The 17,481-nt window shown below is 48.1% G+C and overlaps 1 protein-coding gene across 2 annotated transcripts in view; it reads left to right on the top strand.

The window, feature by feature from the left end:
* Positions 1 to 774, top strand: part of FCRL5 (Fc receptor like 5) — a 33,931-nt gene extending 33,157 nt beyond the window's left edge. For both annotated transcript variants that reach the window (XM_041748081.1, XM_041747301.1), the window contains one exon: positions 568 to 774. In XM_041748081.1, the coding sequence (XP_041604015.1) occupies positions 568 to 687 (120 nt within the window). In that variant the 3' untranslated portion in view covers positions 688 to 774. The remainder of the gene's footprint in view (positions 1 to 567) is intronic.
* Positions 775 to 17,481: the final 16,707 nt, after the last annotated feature.

The raw sequence follows: 17,481 nt of genomic DNA, 5'->3' as shown, positions 1-17,481 counted from the left end.
TTTCTCCCACCCAGGGCCATCTTGTCCCCTGGCTTCCCCGCAGGCTTCAGTCACCGTCCATGTTCTGTCCCACTTCCACATACACCCCAACCTCTCCCCATGGGACCTGCTCCTGGACCTTGCCATGGACTTCTGCCCCGTCTACAGACACCAGTCCTTCCCACAGACATCTGAGCTGCCATGGACATCTGCCCCCCATAGATACCTACCCCTCTGTGAATACGTGTCCCCCTATGGACACCTGCTCCCCCGCAGACACCTGTCCCCCATGGACACCTGTCCCCTCATGACACCTGCCCTCCCCACAGACATTTGCCCCCCTGCTGACACCAGTGCCCCCACAGCTGCTTCCTCAATGGTTGTCATCCTGGCAGGGCTACCACTGCACTCTGCCATGTGGGACAGCATGGGGCCCAGGGGACAAGCGCAGTTAGACCACAGACCTCCTCATCATGGGGCTGCATTTCGTGCCCCATCTGCCTCAGACGCTAAGGCAGCCCCTGACACCAGGCTAGCTTCTCCCCTGCAGACGGGCCAACACCCCGTCCTATGTGCCCTCCAATGCAGGCACAGGGAGTCCCTCCCACCTGTCACCATGAGGAGACACACGTCCCAAATGTGGGCAGTTCTGACACAGACACTTCTGAATGTCATAAGCCAGAGAAGAGCAGTGAGAGCCGGGGATAGAGGAGGCCTGATGACCTAGTAGGAACTGTGATCGGATTTGGATCAAGAAGAAGCCACAGGAGAAACTTTGGAGACAATTAGGGAAAAGGGAATATGAACTATATATTATTAATACTATTGAATCAATAATCTGATACTACTTTTAGAGTATTTTTGAAAATTTTTGAAATACTTTGAAGTGATTCAGTAAAAACTTTTAAATATATGTGTGTGTTAGTGTGTGTTTTGGTGTGTAATTGGGAGGGGTGGTTGTGTGTGTGTTAGTGTGTGTGTGTTTGCAGGGAAAAATCACAAATGTGGCAAAACCCCACATCTGGTGAATGCAGAGAAGGGCACTCAGCATTTTCTGTATTATTCTCTCCTTCAACTTTTCCCAGATTTCATTTTTTTTTTAAATACAACATTGAGTACAAGAGCGCAGAGCACCTCAGACCCTGGTGTTGAGTTGATAGGCGCCCTGGGTGCTGGCAGGACGTCACGCAGTCCTGTGGTCCCTCCCACCACCACCGGCTCAGGGTCTGAGGAGCCCAGGCCAAGAGGAGAGCCAGACAAGACCTGGAGGACCACGGCTGGGGTTTGCAGCTGAAAATATCTCCTTTCCTTTCCTTGGGGGCTTCATCTCGGGCCCATTGTTCTTCCCCGAGGATTTCCCAGGGTGTCCACAGCATCGGAGCGTCTGCGGCACACTGGAGTTGGCATGCTAGTGGTGCCTTGGGTTCGTGCTGCCAACCCTGAAAGACTGCCTGTGAGCCCGGATGATGTAATCTGGGGAGGGTAACGGGGTGCACAGGGGCTCTCGGCTTGGTGCCACGTCACCTGGAGTGGCCTCTGACACGATCACCCTTCTGATCACTGCCCGGGAGTGCTCCAGGGGGTTGCGTAGAGGGCGAATACTGATCTGGAGGAGCACCCTGCAGTGTGGGATTAGCAGGGATGTTCTTTCCGCTGACCACACCCCTGACCAGCAACAGGCTTAGTGGCTGAGGGCATGTGGGCCCCACACAAGGTTACGGGAACATTAGAGTTTTCAATAAACACTCCCTGACCCTTCCCTAGTTGAGGTGATGGCCATCGATGCACCATCTTCACCAGGGAAGATTTGCTACGGGGATTTGATCTCCCTCTCTTCCCCTCTCCCTGGTCCCATGCAGGCTTGTAATCAGACATGTGTGTCTTCTCTGAGGACGCTTGTGTAGGCTTCTGTTTGTCTTTCTTGTCCCGATCCCGTCACTACAGTGAAGCAGCTGCGGGATTGCCAAAAAGAGATTCCAGAAGGGAATGATGGACAATAATTGGTATCCTTCTCAAGGTGAGGAGAGCAGGGTAACTAGGTAGGAGGTGTGGAAATACCTATGCTCACCATTTCAGGGACCTACTTTGGTGACTTGGGTGCTATTTAGTCATTTCCCAGAGAAATAAAAGCAAAGGAGTGCTTTCCCCAGATGCATTCTCTTGAGTCTCTTGTAGACAAAAGGACATGCTGTCCATGCGCAGAAGGGCCTCGAGTACGTGCCCAGTCCTTGGCCAGGGGCCTGGCACACCTGCCAGCTGGGGATTCACGGCATCAGGAAGCAGAAAAGGGAGGAGGTGCCAGGGCTGGGGCTGGTGAGCCTAGTGCACCCCTGCCCCCTTTCCCGCCACTGTCCCCGTTCTCTGGGATCACTCCTGCACTTGGTCACCTCTGAACCCACATGTCCACGCGTGCCTCCCAGGGGAGGCCACAGCGCCAGCCCAATGGCTGGGTCAGTGAGAACAGAGAGGACGATGGGAGAAATGGAAGAAGAGCTGAAAGAGTATGGGGGACAGGTGCCCCTCACTCGCCTCCCTTCCTCCTGCCCAGGTCGTCCTCTCTTGGTCTAGGACATACGGGGCACCTGGCCAGGGAGACAAGTTCTGTTGGGGATGGAAAGGCTCTGTGGCTGTAACTGTACAGTACTGGGGGTGTGGGGAGGTTCAGGGAATGTCTTGGCTGTGCCCAACCAGGCCCTGGATTCTGGGGCTGGGATGCAGGCTCTGAGGGGAGGGAGAGAGCAGATGAGTTCCAGTCATCTAATCATCAAATCTTATCAAAGGACAATTGGGGGATCCCTGGGTGGCGCAGCGGTTTGGCGCCTGCCTTTGGCCCAGGGCGCGATCCCGGAGACCCCGGATCGAATCCCACGTCGGGCTCCCGGTGCATGGAGCCTGCTTCTCCCTCTGCCTGTGTCTCTGCCTCTCTCTCTCTCTCTCTGTGACTATAATAAATAATAAATAAAAATAAATAAATAAATAAATAAACTCAGGAGAAGCACCTGAATAGGGTGCCCCTCCTTGTTAAAAAAAAAAAAAAAAAAAAAAAAAAAAGGACAACTGGAAGGTATCACAGTTGAGACTTTTCTCATGCTTGAGGCTCTCCACATGATCCTTGCTCAGACATCCTCCAGCCAGTGCTGGAATACCTCCTAGGCCAGGGAGCTCAGTGCCCCCACATCACAGAAGGTGGCAGCTGGAGAGATCCTTGGGACCAGCTGGCCCAGTGAAGGCCGGGGGTGGCAAATCCTCATGCTTCCTGTTACCCCGCCCGCACTCTGGGAGCCACCTCCCTGTAACTCTCCCATGCCAAGACTTTGCTCACTAGACTTCCTAGCCCAGTTGACTCTTCCGGGCATTACCTTCAGAAAGCTGGATGAGGGGAGCAAGTTTGGGTGGGAGACCACGGCTCTCCTCATTGCCATTCTCTCTTCATTCACCAGATATTTACTCAATGCCAATGACCGAGCCAGGCATTGTGCAAGACACTTAGAATGCATTGGTGGACAAAACTGATGAAAATTCTGTCTTCAAGGAGTGGGCATTATAGCAGGGGAAGCAGCCACTTAGCGGCAAATGTGATAGAGAGGTCATTCGGGTAGTAATCGAGAGGGTGGTACATGTCACAGAAGTAAAGCAGCATGAGGGGGGCAGGCTACAGTTATCAATAGGCAGTCATGGAGGTCCTCCCTGGGGAGGCGGCATCTGAGCAAAGGCATGAAGCACTCTCTGGTCCTCTAGCCAGCCGAGGGCACTGAGGGGAGAGTCCCAGGAAGAGGGCACACCAAACACTTTGAACAGGAGCAGCAGTGGAGGCAGGGAGACCAGTCGTGAGGCCATGGTCGGTCCAATGGAGGACATGACAGGCTCAGACCAGTGAGGAGACAGGGGCAAGGTCAGAAGTGGTGGGATGCTGGGTACATTTGGGACCTAGGGCACACAGGTCCTGATGTTTCCTGATGGATTAGGTGTGGAGAAGGAGAGAAAAAACAATTAATAAGACTCTGAAATAGGGCAGCCCCGGTGGCTCAGCGGTTTAGTGCCTGCCTTCAGCTCAGGGCATGATCCTGGAGACCTGGGATCGAGTCCCGCATTGGGCTCCCTGCATGGAGCCTGCTTCTCCCTCTGCCTGTGTCTTTGCCTCTCTCTCTCTCTCTCTCTCTCTCTCTCTCTCCGTGTCATGAATAAATAAATAAAATCTTTAAAAAAAAAAAAAAAAAGACTCTGAAATGTCTTCCTTGAGCAGCTAGAAGGACAGCAAGCCCACCCTGAGTAGGAGAGAGCAGTGTGAGGTGGTGGGAGGCAAGCGCAGGGAGTGAGGAGTGTCATCTTGAACACGTTACATCTGACATGTGGATGGACACAGAAGGGTGGATGTCAATGGGACAGTCTGGAATGGAAGTCTGAGCTGGGAAGGGAGTTCCAGAGACCCACATGAGGGAGTATTGGCATCCAAGAGCGCAGGAGATCCCAAGGGACTACAAAATGGCAGAGTGGTCCTTGTGACTCCTTCAGAAATGCACTTTGGCTGCCATACCCGGGATGGCCAGGTGGTCATAGGAGCACACCAGCTGCCTCCTCTTCCTCTCAAATCCACCAAAATAGTAATTATTACGGTTTCTTGGTCACTCTCCTAACAGTTGTGCATGTATTACCACAACCCTGGAGTTACCCATAACCAATGTCATCCCCCTTTCACAGAGGAAGAAGCCAATGCCCTGTACACAGACTTGTTCAAGACCAGAGGATTATAAAATGGTGATGCCAGCTTTCAAACTCAGTGGGCCAAGTCTTCCTGTTAGGCTATGCAGGTGGAGGATATGCTCCAGCAAGTCTAAACTTTAGCAATAAAAACAAATCCAGGAAAGAAAATGACCCAAGATCCAAGAAACTGTAGGGGTTGGGTACACACCAGGAAAAGCCCATGCTGCCAGCCAGGAAGCTGATTAGAAGGCCTTCTGAAGACAGGAGGGGTCTCTGCGAAGATTGTGTGCAGAGAACAAATTACTTGGACAATACACAAATTAGAACTCAAAGACTCTAAGCTGGTCCTAGTCTATCCCAGATGATGCGGTGGAGACATCTGATCCCCTGGTAGCAGTGGCAATAAATACAACAGCAGCGAGGAAGCTAGGGAGAAACGAGAGAGACAGGGGGGTGGTGGTTCCATCGTGCCGCAGGCTCAGTGGGGGTCGCCATGGGCAGATGAGAGAGTGGAAGGGAGAGACCGTCAGCCATGGACCCTTGCCCTTTGAGTGCCCAAGGTTTACCTACACAGCCTTTCATTTCCTTTCCCTGAGGCCTCATCCCAGCGCTGGCTTCTGCACGAGCAACATTCACAGCATCGTCATGCCTTACTCACTGTGCAAATGCATTTTCAGAATCAACCCAGAGCACGAGACACTTCACGATGGTTGCTTCCGTCTTTATATATGATAAACGCTAGCGTGACAGTGACAGCGCTGGTGGCAGCAATCGGAGGCCTGTCTACGTGCACTCTCTCCTCATTTCCTGCAGTTGAGAACCAGCAGATTTTGTTTTGAGGTGATACATTGAGAAATAGATTAGAGTCACTCTTTTTGAGCATAAATCGAACCAGTGGAAAAACCTGGTAATATTACAAGTCAAAAACAGGAAGTGGAGGGGCAGAAGAAAGGAAGGTCACAAAGCATTTCTTTGAGTTCCCTACAGTGGAGCTAATGGACACTCTCTCAAGTCAATAAATCAAGAATTTACGTGTGTTATCATGACACATGTATTTGTGTGCTAATAACCAGATGACTAAAAACAGAAATTGTTAACTGCAGGGGCAAACCTGGAGCAACAAGGATGGAGAAACACCCCTTCCTTTCGTTGTCTACTTTGATCTCCTGTTTGAATTTTTAAGCATGAGCTTGTGTCCTTTGCTCAGGAATGTGTCTCTGTCGCATGGAGGGGCATCTGAGGGGTTGTTACTACTCATTGAAAACTCAAAGTAGAGCTGACCGCTAGTGACCACTGGGTGCCACTGGACCTCCAGGCTGGTGCCAGGCCTGGAAGAAGAGCACCTGGGAACAACGTTGGGGAGCTGCCTCTGGTCCCCTGGGGACATGGGCCAGGCAGGGAGCAGAGGCAGGCAGCGGCTGGAGATTGCCCACTGCCAGCAGCAGCAGAAGCATCCTGCATCCAGACAGCAGAGTCCGGACACAACAGCCTCAGGTCATCCAGTTGTGACCATACTGCCTGGGCAGCCCACAGGGCATCACTTTGGGAGAAAATGTGCTGATGGATAAGGTTCCGCAGGAAGGCAGGGCTGAGCCTGAGGGGCAGAGACAGAAAAAGCAGCAGATGCCACCATGGGATTGGAGAGAGGCCAGCAGGCACAGAAGCAATCGCATCCGGCAAGAGCCGAGACCCCTGAAATGTGCCCTGCCCTGGCTTTGTGCCCTCTTACCTGCTGCCCAACCACAGGCAGCTAGTGCCCTTACCTGGAGAGCGGGGTACAGACAGCACCTACCCCAAGCAGTTGTTTTGGAGACTAAGATTTAAACACTTAGAAAATGTTTTCCCAGTCTGGCACTGTCCCATAAAGCTACACCCACACGTAACTGTACCAGCCAGCAAACCCTCCGCCCGTCTCTGACCCCAAGGAAGTGAAAACCCCCATTTATACCCAAACCTGAGCATGAATGCTTTTAGCAGTTTGAGGACAGCCTCCAAAAACTGGAAACAACGCAAATATTCCCAAACTGGTAAACTGATCAATCAAATGGACAAATCCTCCCGCCCTTTCTGGTGCTAAACAGAAAGACCGAGCTATTGGTCTCTGCGGCCGCGGGGCTGAAGCTCGTGTGTGTGCCACTGCGTGAACGAAGCATCTTCTAAAACTATAGATGGCACATTTCCATTTCTAGGATACTCTTACAAGGAGGAGCCCCGCGGACGGCAGACGCGTCAGTGGTCATGAGCGTCTGGGGCAGACGTGCAGGGGTCGCCACAGAGGGGCACAGGGGAGCTCTCGGCAGTGATGGGATGTCCTGTCTCGACTGTGCTGCTGGTGGTCATATGAACGCGCACATTTGCCAAGACTCAGACTACGCGCTAAGAAGAACGTCCATGTGTAAGCAGGAGGAGGTTTAAGGCTGGGGAGCCTTTTCTCCTGCTCTGCCCCTGCCAGGTCCTCCCTCCCCCAGAGCTTTGCAAGGCTCTTGCCTGCACCGCGTTCAAGTTTCTGTCCAGAAGGCACTTCTGCAGAGAGGTTAGCTCCGGCCAGGCTACCAAACTCCGTGTCCCCAGCCCCGGGCCCCGGCACGCTGGTCCTTACGCCACCGCACACTGCCCCTTTGCCGGCTTCCAGCTCGCCATGCTCTGATCACTGTGCCACCTCCTGGCACGTCAGCTTCTTTCCTTATCCTCTCTGCCTGGCTAGGCGCTGGCCATGGGGCCCCCAGCCCCCTTGGGTAATGTGTTTTGTGAATAATGAAGGAATAATGCCTAGAGCAGTCCCTGGCACATGGACAGAACTCCTGAAGCGGTAGCTCTACACCACTGCGTGTAATTATATCTGTCACTAAGGCTGCTAGTGATGATGCCAGTCCATGCATCACCTTTGTTAAAATGACACACGGCCCCGGCAGTAGCATATGTAGGCCACACATGGTCCCAAAGGCTTAGCCAAAGCCAGGCCGTGTTGTCCTGATGTCCAGGCAGAGAATGTTGCTACAAAACCTAGAGAGGGCCGGGGGGCGGGGCAGGTGGACAGTGTAGGGTGCAGGGCAGACCAGCATGCTTCTGAGGCCAAACCCTCCCACCCCTGGCCACCAGGAGCTCAGCCCGGCCAAGGGGGGGGGGTCCTGGGGGCCTCCTCGCACATCTTGCCCCACCCCCGCGTGGGTCGGGACTACCTTTGATGACAAATAAGAGCTCTAGTCCAAGACAGATTGCACTGTAGGCAGCTTTGGTCCCAAGCTGGTGGAGTCTGTGATGGAAGACAGACAATGGGACCCCAGCGCTCGAACTCACCACTGGGGCGCTCTGTTCTATGTGGGCACACCAAAACTTTAGGCCCAAAACAAATTATACTAGTTAAATAAAGTGTATGTTGAGAAATGATGAGAAAAGCAGAGGGGCCGAATGGTTGTGACTCCGGACATCCAGGGGAAGGCCCGCCACCTTGGCCAGGCTTTTCGGGATGAAGTCAGAGCCCCTGTCCCCACAGTGTGTGTGTAGTGTGTGCCTCCGGCCTGCTGGCAGCCATGATGGTTACCTTCACGTGTCAATGTGACCAAGCTAAGAGAAGCCTGGGTGGCTGGAAAAAACATTATTCCCAGGTGTGACCATGAGGGCGTTTCCAGAAGAAATTAGCGCTTGGATCGGGAAACTGTAAAAATCACCCTCACAACCATGGGGCATCAGCCCACCTGTAGAGGCCCCAATAGAACAAAATGGTAGAGGGAGGGCAAATCCACCTCCTGCCAGAGTGGGGCATCCACCTTCTCCCAGGCAGACAGCAGCAGCCAGCTTCTTGGGTCCTCAGACTGCGACCTGGACTCACTGATGTCTTCCCTGGCCTGGGATCTGCCCCAGGGGCTCCTTGGCCGCCATGACCCAGCAAGCCAGGCCTCACAACACATCTCTTCCTCTCTGTCAATGTATCTCTCTCACTCATTGGTTCTGCTCCTCTCAAGAACTCCAGTTGACACAGTAGCCCCAGGTGACCAAGAACACTTGTCACCAGGGAAGTTCTTGCCATTGAGATTTAAAGTCTCAGGGCCAAAATCTGTTGTTGCTGTTTGGGTTTGGGTTTGGTCTTGCTCCCACCAAACTCACTGTCCTCAACCTCCTTACCCTCTGAGGGAAGAGAAGACCCTCCCCATCCCCTGAGGCTGGCTAGTTGGTTTTCATGGAAGACACATTAAAACCTTGATGTTTCAATAGTTTAAAGGTTGAAATGTGTAATATCTTCTTTATTTCATAGGAAGACAACTAGTAAGTGTTAGAGTTGATTTGGAAAGTTACTCTGGTCGACACAAACAATTGAGAAGCACGCTCCTCCTTTCCAGGGTGTGGTGCTCCAGGACTTCTTTTCAATGCTGGAAAGATCATTGTGTCAAGGGAATGACACCCCTGTTCTCTCCCAACAAGACAGACATTTTAAGAAATTTCTGAATTTTTTTATTAAAACCTAAGCCCAACATAGTGCTTTTGTTGTGGTAATTCCTATCTGCAGCATCTGAACAAGCGCTGCCCCCTCCACAGCTCTCATCTGCACTGGAAAGTACACCTGAGGCTTCTGGCCACAACCTCCCCACCCCGTTGTCCCGCTGTCACGTAGGCAGCTCCCCCACGGCCAGCTGCCTGTGAGGTTTTCACAAAGAAACTCAGTTGCTTATAACCTCAGATTACACCTACAAGCGTTCTTAAATTTTGTAACTTGCTTATTTTGTGCCTCCAGTCCATATCCCCAGATCAAAAACCAGTAAAATCCTCAAAGAATACCAGGAATAGGCAAACACAGGGAAGCCAGATCTAAAGTCAGGGTCAAGGGAGGAGGAACCTCACACTTAAGTGGCTAGTGAAAGCTTCTGTGAGGGAAAGGAAAGTAAACTGGACCCTGTAGGAGGAAGCGGGAGTGCAGAGGCCAGGGTTGCTCATGAGCAAGGCTGGTGGAACCAGCAGACACTCTGCAGACTCTCTGTCCACACTAGGACTGGCGGCCACACTCACAAGGTCACCAGCTTCAAAAGGAAAGAGCTCTCTGGCCTCTGGCCTTCATGTAAGGCCCTTGAGAGTCAATAACCCCATGTAGTGAGGACCAATTGCACCGGCCACCAACACCGGGACACAGAAATACAACAGGTGCAAGGCTCAAGTGACCAAAAGCAGGACACATGGCGACTGGGTGTCCCGTGAGTGAAGCAGGGTATCAGGACCCCAGAGGCAGTGGGCTTCATTGACAACAAGGTTTCTAGAAGGGTCAGCAATAATAAGCATATGATGGAGCACCAGAGCAAGAATTTCTGCACAACAAGTGCTAAGTTAAAGAGGGAAAGCTCAAGAAAAATGCACACCAAGTGAATACATAGGAGTTGAAGCTGCCCATTTCAAAGCCTGGCTCCAGATAACTGAGCCCCTCACGCCAGACAGTGCCCCTCCCAGAGACACCTGTGGCCCGGGGCCCTCGTCACCCCACCCGCCTCTGCCCATTCTGGCAACAGGCTACTTGCAAAAGACAAACCAAAAACCAAAACCAAAGCAGTAAGACCTGACCATCAAATCCCACCATGCAGACTTGGAGACGGCCAGAGCCACAGCCCTTGGCCCCCGGGGGATCTGAGCTGGACGCCACTCAGATCCCCCAGGGCCTGTCCTGGGTAAGCCTGTTTCTCCATGTGGAGGCAACAACCACTTTCCTGGAAAGACTGTCAACCTTTGGATAGTTTATGACATAGTGTCTGAAGCCTCACATACTCCCCACTTGGAGGCAGAAGACTTTCACAGCATACTTCTAGAGGAACTCTCCATTCTATTCTTCGTGAAAAGCTGTTTTCACAGGACTGCCAATCTAAGTAATGAATGAGTCCTTTCAAACAAACAAACAAACAAAAATCCTCCAGACAAATGATAGTAAGTGCCCTTGGTCTGACAAATGAATTCAGGGGAGCCTCCGTCCATGGAGAATGGACACCTTCTGTGCCCCACAACCAGACTGCTGCTCCAGTCTGGCCAGCTACCTGTGACCACAGAAGAGCCCTTGGGAACACTAGGAAAAAGTGAGAAGATGCTGGACTGGGACATATTACCATGTATCAGCACCTGCAGGAATGTCAGCTCACCTCAGCACACAGGGAGGAAGCTGTAGCCCCGTCAGGTGGACACTCTACCCATGGGGCTCTTTCCCATCGTTCTGTGAGCACTCAACAAGGGAACACACCCATGTTAGCAGGAAAGGAGGGGTGTAATGGGACTGAGCAGCAAGGACTCACTGTCAAAGCCCAGAAGCATCCAGAAAGAGAGCTACTGGGAAGGATAGAGGCAGGATGGCTCTGCATTCCTCACCTTGGCCTCTTCTTGGTCTTCAGGACAACAGTCATGCACATAATGACAAGCTTGCCCTTGTGCCTTGCATGAAGAAGCTAGGTCCAGGACATGTGTGGTTTCCTTCCAGCTGGGGGCAAGAGATGAGCAGAAGGAAAGAGAAGGAAATGATGTCCCTTCATGAAGACACCTGTTTCGTCAGCCATGATGGTGGAAAGGGAACGTGGTTGTAACAGGTTAGAGTTCCCTTAAGGCAGAGGCACACCTCAATTTCTTTACCTCATTTTGGTCAACGTGCTGGTGCTCAGGCTGAAGATCTCATTATAAGAAAGGTCACCAGAGTGTGAGTACAAGTTCCAGACATGTTACCACAGTGCTCTCACATTCTGATGTCAATGGGAATCGCCACTCCGTGGTAGACCTCAAGCCCTGTAGTTCACCATAGAGCCAGCTTCTGATGGTGGCTGGGAGCCTGGGCCCATCCCGACCCCCAGGTCATGGGCACCCTGAGAGTCTGCTTGGATGCTGCTTAAACACTTCCGGGGGCAGGACACGTATTACCCAAAGCATCAGACAACAGAGTGTCTAGCCAGGCTGTATACATTGCAGGACCACTATAATCCTTAGAAATGCCTTCCTGGAAACTTCCCCGAAGAGGCACATGATGCCTACTTGTTTCCTTATAGTTGCTGACAGTAGCAACAGAGCCACAGCGTGATGCATTCTGAACAGGGAATAGGGGAGAAGAAGGGCTGCTGACTCCATCCCAAAAAGGCTGGCTGGCTGCTTCCAGGAAGAGGCGAAGGTTTAAAGGGACCACTCCGTGGGGCTGCAGTTCAACCTGTCGCCACTGGGTGTCGCTGACGGTACAAGCACAGACACCTGCCAGGCTCTTGGATCCTCTCAAAACTCCCCGTGCCCACCGTGAACTCAGTTTTGATTTATAATAACTTAATTATCACATTACTCAAAGGTCTGCAAATACAAAATCTGTACACCTTATACTCGAATAACAACAAAAATCTAAAGAATAAAATTGGAAACAGCAATACAATTCAAGTTAATGTTCATTTAATGTGGTGAGTGATGTTATCCTGCTGGAAGTAAATTGGTGACTTGGAATTTAATGGGACTAACGTGCATCCACGTTTTTTGGTCCACTGGTTATGATCTTGAGTCCATTTACTATAAACATGTTCAAATATAAATTAAGTCATTTTTTAATTTAAAAGTTGACTCATTTTATGGTGTAACTGGGTGACGGACATTAAGGAGGGCACGAGATGAGATGAACACTGGATGTTATAATACATGTTGGCAAATTGAATTTAAATTTTAAAAAGTTGATTTATTTTAAACCAGCAAACCGTTCTTTGATGACCCAATAAATTGAAGAATGTAAACTCACTAATCCCATTCATTCCTATCCCATTTTACATACCCTTGCAGTACAGATTCATTATAATGCTGATTAGCTTTGAGATGCTCTCCAAAAAGTTATATAAATACTATTAATACCTTCCTCATACTGCAGCCAATGAGATCTGGTCAGATCTTGTGAGCAGGAACTACCAGGTCCTCTCCATTCTTCCTAGACTCTCTTGAGGTAGGCCTGGCCTCAGATGTGCAGTTGCTTTGTGGCTTCAGAGCCCCACCACAGCCACCTCCACCAGCTTTGCACCAGAGACCACTGAACCCAGAGCCATGAGCCCCTGCAGCTGGTGTCACCTGTGAGGGAAGTTTCTGGGTTCCCCTCCCAGCTGGGCTCAGCTCAGCTCAGCAAAGCAGCCTCAGCTCTGGACTTCATGATGCAGGGTCTGAAAGGGTCCTTAGCAGGAGACTATCAAATGCTGGATGACAACTGGGAAGCTGGAAATTCATGCCAGTGCCACCCACCCCCCAGCCTCTGAAATTAAAAATAGAAAGAAAGGAACCCCTTTGGCTCACTTGACCAATCAATTCCTTCCCACATTTCTACTGTATATGACAAGACATGTGAGGGTGTGGCTAAGCATCTGCTGAAAGCAATTCCCAAATATCCCATTGTGTTTTCAACATTCCTGCCACTATTCTGCAGTGGTTGCTGCTCAACCCAGACACCAATGAGAATCTCAAGTGCGGGGAATTGTTGATTCTAAATGAATAGAACTCAGCCCAATGGCAGCTTAGATGCCCTGCTACGATTTTGTTTCAGTAAAAAATAAATAAGTAAACTCTGTAACTTCTGCAAAGTTCTTCATCCTCACCCAACAATTTCTCCGAGAAGCATTTTCAAAAAGCTATGTTTGCCAACATGCTGTTTTCTCCAGAACCTGGAGAAACCATATTGATGGTGCTGGTACCCAAGCGCCATGACAAAATGAAAACACACATACAAGTCAAAGGGGCACTGTTGTCACCATGGGACAGAACCAGCTCATAAGCTCAGGCCACTGACCTGAGGTTCAGGTGTTCCTAGCAAATTTGGAGCAAATACGTAGAGACTAAGCTCGCATTGTTTCCCATCTAAACCCACCTGTTGCAACGACTGAGTGGCCACATATACCACATCTGGCCCTACCACATGATTCTAAAAGGAAGATCCAAACAGAAAGGGGAAGCATAGTTTCACTTATAATATCCTGAGGCAAACTGCAGACCGTACTGCCCCTACTCCAACTCAAGAAGTAGAAGACCTAAATGAGTCTATTGGAGAGTTGTAGGAAAGTTAGATTTTTTTTCTTCTGAGAAACATGAGAAAATCTTATTCTACACTTGAAATTGGTGACTTCTACTGCATATATTTATATCTCAATAAAAAATCACTGAGGAAAAATGAACCCTGCTCTCCCCTGCCTCAGTGACCTTTCCATGCCATTCCCTCCACCAGCTCTTCACAGTTCAATTAGCCTCTGGAGTCCTCTGCTTTGTTTCAGGAGCATTTGCTCTTTGTAATGGAGGATGGGTGCATCTGTTTCTTTAATGTGTGGCTCTCTCTTTAGACACATGCTCCATGAGGGGCTGTCAGCACATCACTGGGTGAGGCCTCGTGCTACCACTTACCCCATCTCCAGAGGGTGAGAAGCAGGGGACTGAACAAATCCTTGGCTGGCATCTGGATGGGTCTCCACTGTGATCTGGATGGTCTTTGAGCCTTGGGGCCTCGAAGGCTGTCTCAGGGACACACAAGTTCTGTTTGCCCTAAAGGACAGGTACATTCACACATTTATCCAAATGCACACAGTGAGGCGGCCACCATCACAATCAAGATAGAGAACATTTCCATCACTTCAGAAAGAGTGTCTTTTTCAACCAATCCCCTTCCCTTGGGATTCCCTTGGATTTGAGCAACACTGATCTGCTTTTTGACACTATAATTGTGTCTTTTCTAGATATTTATGTAGATGAAGTCATTTGGTCTATAGTCCGTTGTATCTGACTCCTTTCACTGAGCACAGTGCCTCAGAGAGCTCTTCATACTCCTGGGTGTGATTGCAGCTCCCTTGTTGTTGCTGGGTAGCATTGCACTGTGTGGAGGCACCGCAACGTGATCATCCATTCACCAATGGATAGACTTTTTGGTTGTTTGTTTCCAGATCTGGGCTATTACAAGTACAGACACTAGGAATACACATGTCTTTGTGTGGGCTTGTTTGCTCAGGGCTGGGACTAGGGTGAGGCAAGGAGAGCACCAGCTACAAAATTGAAGGAGGCTGCAAGAGCAGTCCAGGGAGTGAATTTCCCTCCCTGGGCACCTGTCTCATCTCACATAGTCTCACCCTTGGTTTTCACTTCTTTGGGAATGGGACTGTGATGTCAACAACCAAAAGTGGAATGCTGGGTCATACAGTCAATGTACATGACAATGTACATTTAAAATTATAAGAAACTTCCAGACCAGTCCCCAAAGTGGACGTGCCACTTCCAGGACCTTCCACAATGGAAGTTCCATTGCTGCCAAGCTCTCCCACACCTGGGGCTTCCTATCTTCCCCATTCTGGACCTTATAGGTTTGTGCAGTGGTATCTCACTGTGACTTTATTTTTTTTTTAATTTTTTATTTATTTATGATAGTCACAGAGAGAGAGAGAGAGAGAGAGGCAGAGACACAGGTGGAGGGAGAAGCAGGCTCCATGCACCGGGAGCCTGATGTGGGATTCGATCCCGGGTCTCCAGGATCGCGCCCTGGGCCAAAGGCAGGCGCCAAACCGCTGCGCCACCCAGGGATCCCTCACTGTGACTTTAATTCACATTTCCTTAACGATTAATGATGTTAAACACTCCTCCACATTTCATGTAATTTGTCTACCTCCTCTGATGAAGTGTTTATTCACATCATTTGCTCATTTTTGAGAGGCTATTCATCCTATGACATCTTATTCTGAAAGTTCTATGTAGGTTCTCAGTAGAAATCTTGCATCAGATATATGTTTTGCAAATATTTTATCTGGCTCTGTGTCTTCCCTTATTATAATGTCCTTTATCAGTTTGAGTAAGTTATGTTTTATTCATAGCTTCCTGGGAGTTTATATCATAGTGTTGAATTTTGTCAAATGCTTTTTCTGGGTTTACTGAGATGGTCAAGGGTAACATGGTGAGCTACACTGTACAGTTTAGAGTGTTCAGCCAACTCTGAATTCCTGGCATGAACCCCACTTGGTCAGGTTGCAGTATCTTTTTTATATCTTGAAGGACCCAATTTGCTAATATTTTAATAAGGAAGTTTGTGTCTTTGTTCACGGGGAATACTAGTCAGTTACTTTATTTTCTTGTATTGTCGTTGTTTGGTATCTGATTGATGCAAGCCTTATAAAATTAGTTAGAAAATGTTTCCTCTTCTATTTTCTGAAGGCACTTTTGCAGAATTGGTGGTTACTTCTGCTGTTCATGTTGGGTGGACTTCCCCCAAGGACCATAAGAGCCTAGAATTTTCTTTGTTGAAGATTTTTAACCATATATTTAACCTATATCTTTAACAGATATAGGACTACTCAAATTATCGATTTTTTCCTCAGTGAGCTTTACTAATTCGTGTCTTTCAAGGAACTTGTCTATATCACCATCATCAAATTTATTGATAAAATTGGTTGTGATATTTTCTTATTGTTACTTTGATGTGTGTTGTATCTGTAGTAATGCTCTCTCTTTTGATGTAAGTATTTGTGTCCTCTCCATTTTTGCTTTATTATTTAGGTGGATGTCGAACAGTTTTTAGTACATTTTTAAAGAATCAGTGTTTGATTTCATGGATTTTTTCTCTGCATTCTATTTCATTGACTTCTGGTCTTTTATGTATGGATTTCTGTATTTTGCTTACTTTGGATGGATCCAGTTTGGTCTTGTTTTTCTAACTTGTTAAGATGATAGCTTAGATCATTGAGCACTTTCTTACTTTCTTAAATCAGCATGTAATGTTCTATTGTTTTAGCTACATTCCAAAATTTTTAATTTTAAAATTTAATATATTGTGTTTTATTGTTACTTACTTCAAAAATATTTTCTAACTCTCTTGGTGATTTCTTCTTTGACCCATATGTCATTTTAAAGTGTGTTGTTTAATTTCCAGATATTAAAAAGATGTTTTGTATTCTTTTACTTCTAACTTAATTTTGTTGTAGTCAAAAAACATTTCTGTAATATTTCAATACTTCAAAAACTATTGCAGTTTGTTTTATGGCTGAGAATATAGTCTATCTTGATGAGCATTTTATATGTGCCCTTGGAAGGCTATGTGCTCTGTTGCAGTTGGATGTCATGTTCCATAAATGTCAGTTAGGTTAAAGAAGTTGGCTTTAAAAAAAAACAGAAATTGGCTTTGCCAATTAGATCACCTTACTGATTTTTTAGTGTCTAATTGTTCTATTTATTTCTGGGAACGATGTATCAGAGTCTCCAAGACAGTGTTATGATTTTTGCTTTAAATAATCATGTCTTTTTAAAAAAATCTAAGAGAAGAAAACCAAAATTATCTATAGTCTTTTGTATTTATTTATATTTTTATCATTTCCAATGTCTTTGGTTCTTCCTGCTGATCTGAGTCATCCTCTTGAGTCATTTCCCCTCAGACTAAAGGAGTCTCTGTAATTACTTGTGAAGATATGCTAGCATAAAATATTTCTGTTCTTGCTTATCTGAAAATGTCTTTTTAGCTCTTTGTTTTTGAAGGAGTTCTTTATTAAATAGCAAATTTATCAGATTTCAATTGACATTTTTTTTCCCTATAGTACCTCAAATAATCATTCCAATGTCTTAATGTGTGTATAATTTCTGATGAAAAGTTAGCCATCATCATTGATCCCTTGCAGGTAAATGCTATTTTCTCATGGCTGCTAGCCACATCTTCTCTTTACCCTAGTTTTCAGCAGTTCAACTCTAATATAACTAGGGGCTATCTTCTTGGAGCTTCCTGGGTTTGGGGTTTGAAAATTAATGTTTTCCATCAAATTTCAGACAAGCTTGAGTCTTTCTTTTTATTTTTTCAAATATATTTACTGCCTTTTTGTCCTTCTT

This window comes from Vulpes lagopus, chromosome 1 (genome assembly GCF_018345385.1).
Source record: "Vulpes lagopus strain Blue_001 chromosome 1, ASM1834538v1, whole genome shotgun sequence".
Lineage (NCBI taxonomy): Eukaryota > Metazoa > Chordata > Mammalia > Carnivora > Canidae > Vulpes > Vulpes lagopus.
The sequence above is the reverse complement of the archived record's forward strand: the minus strand, read 5'-3'. Positions and strand labels throughout refer to the sequence as shown.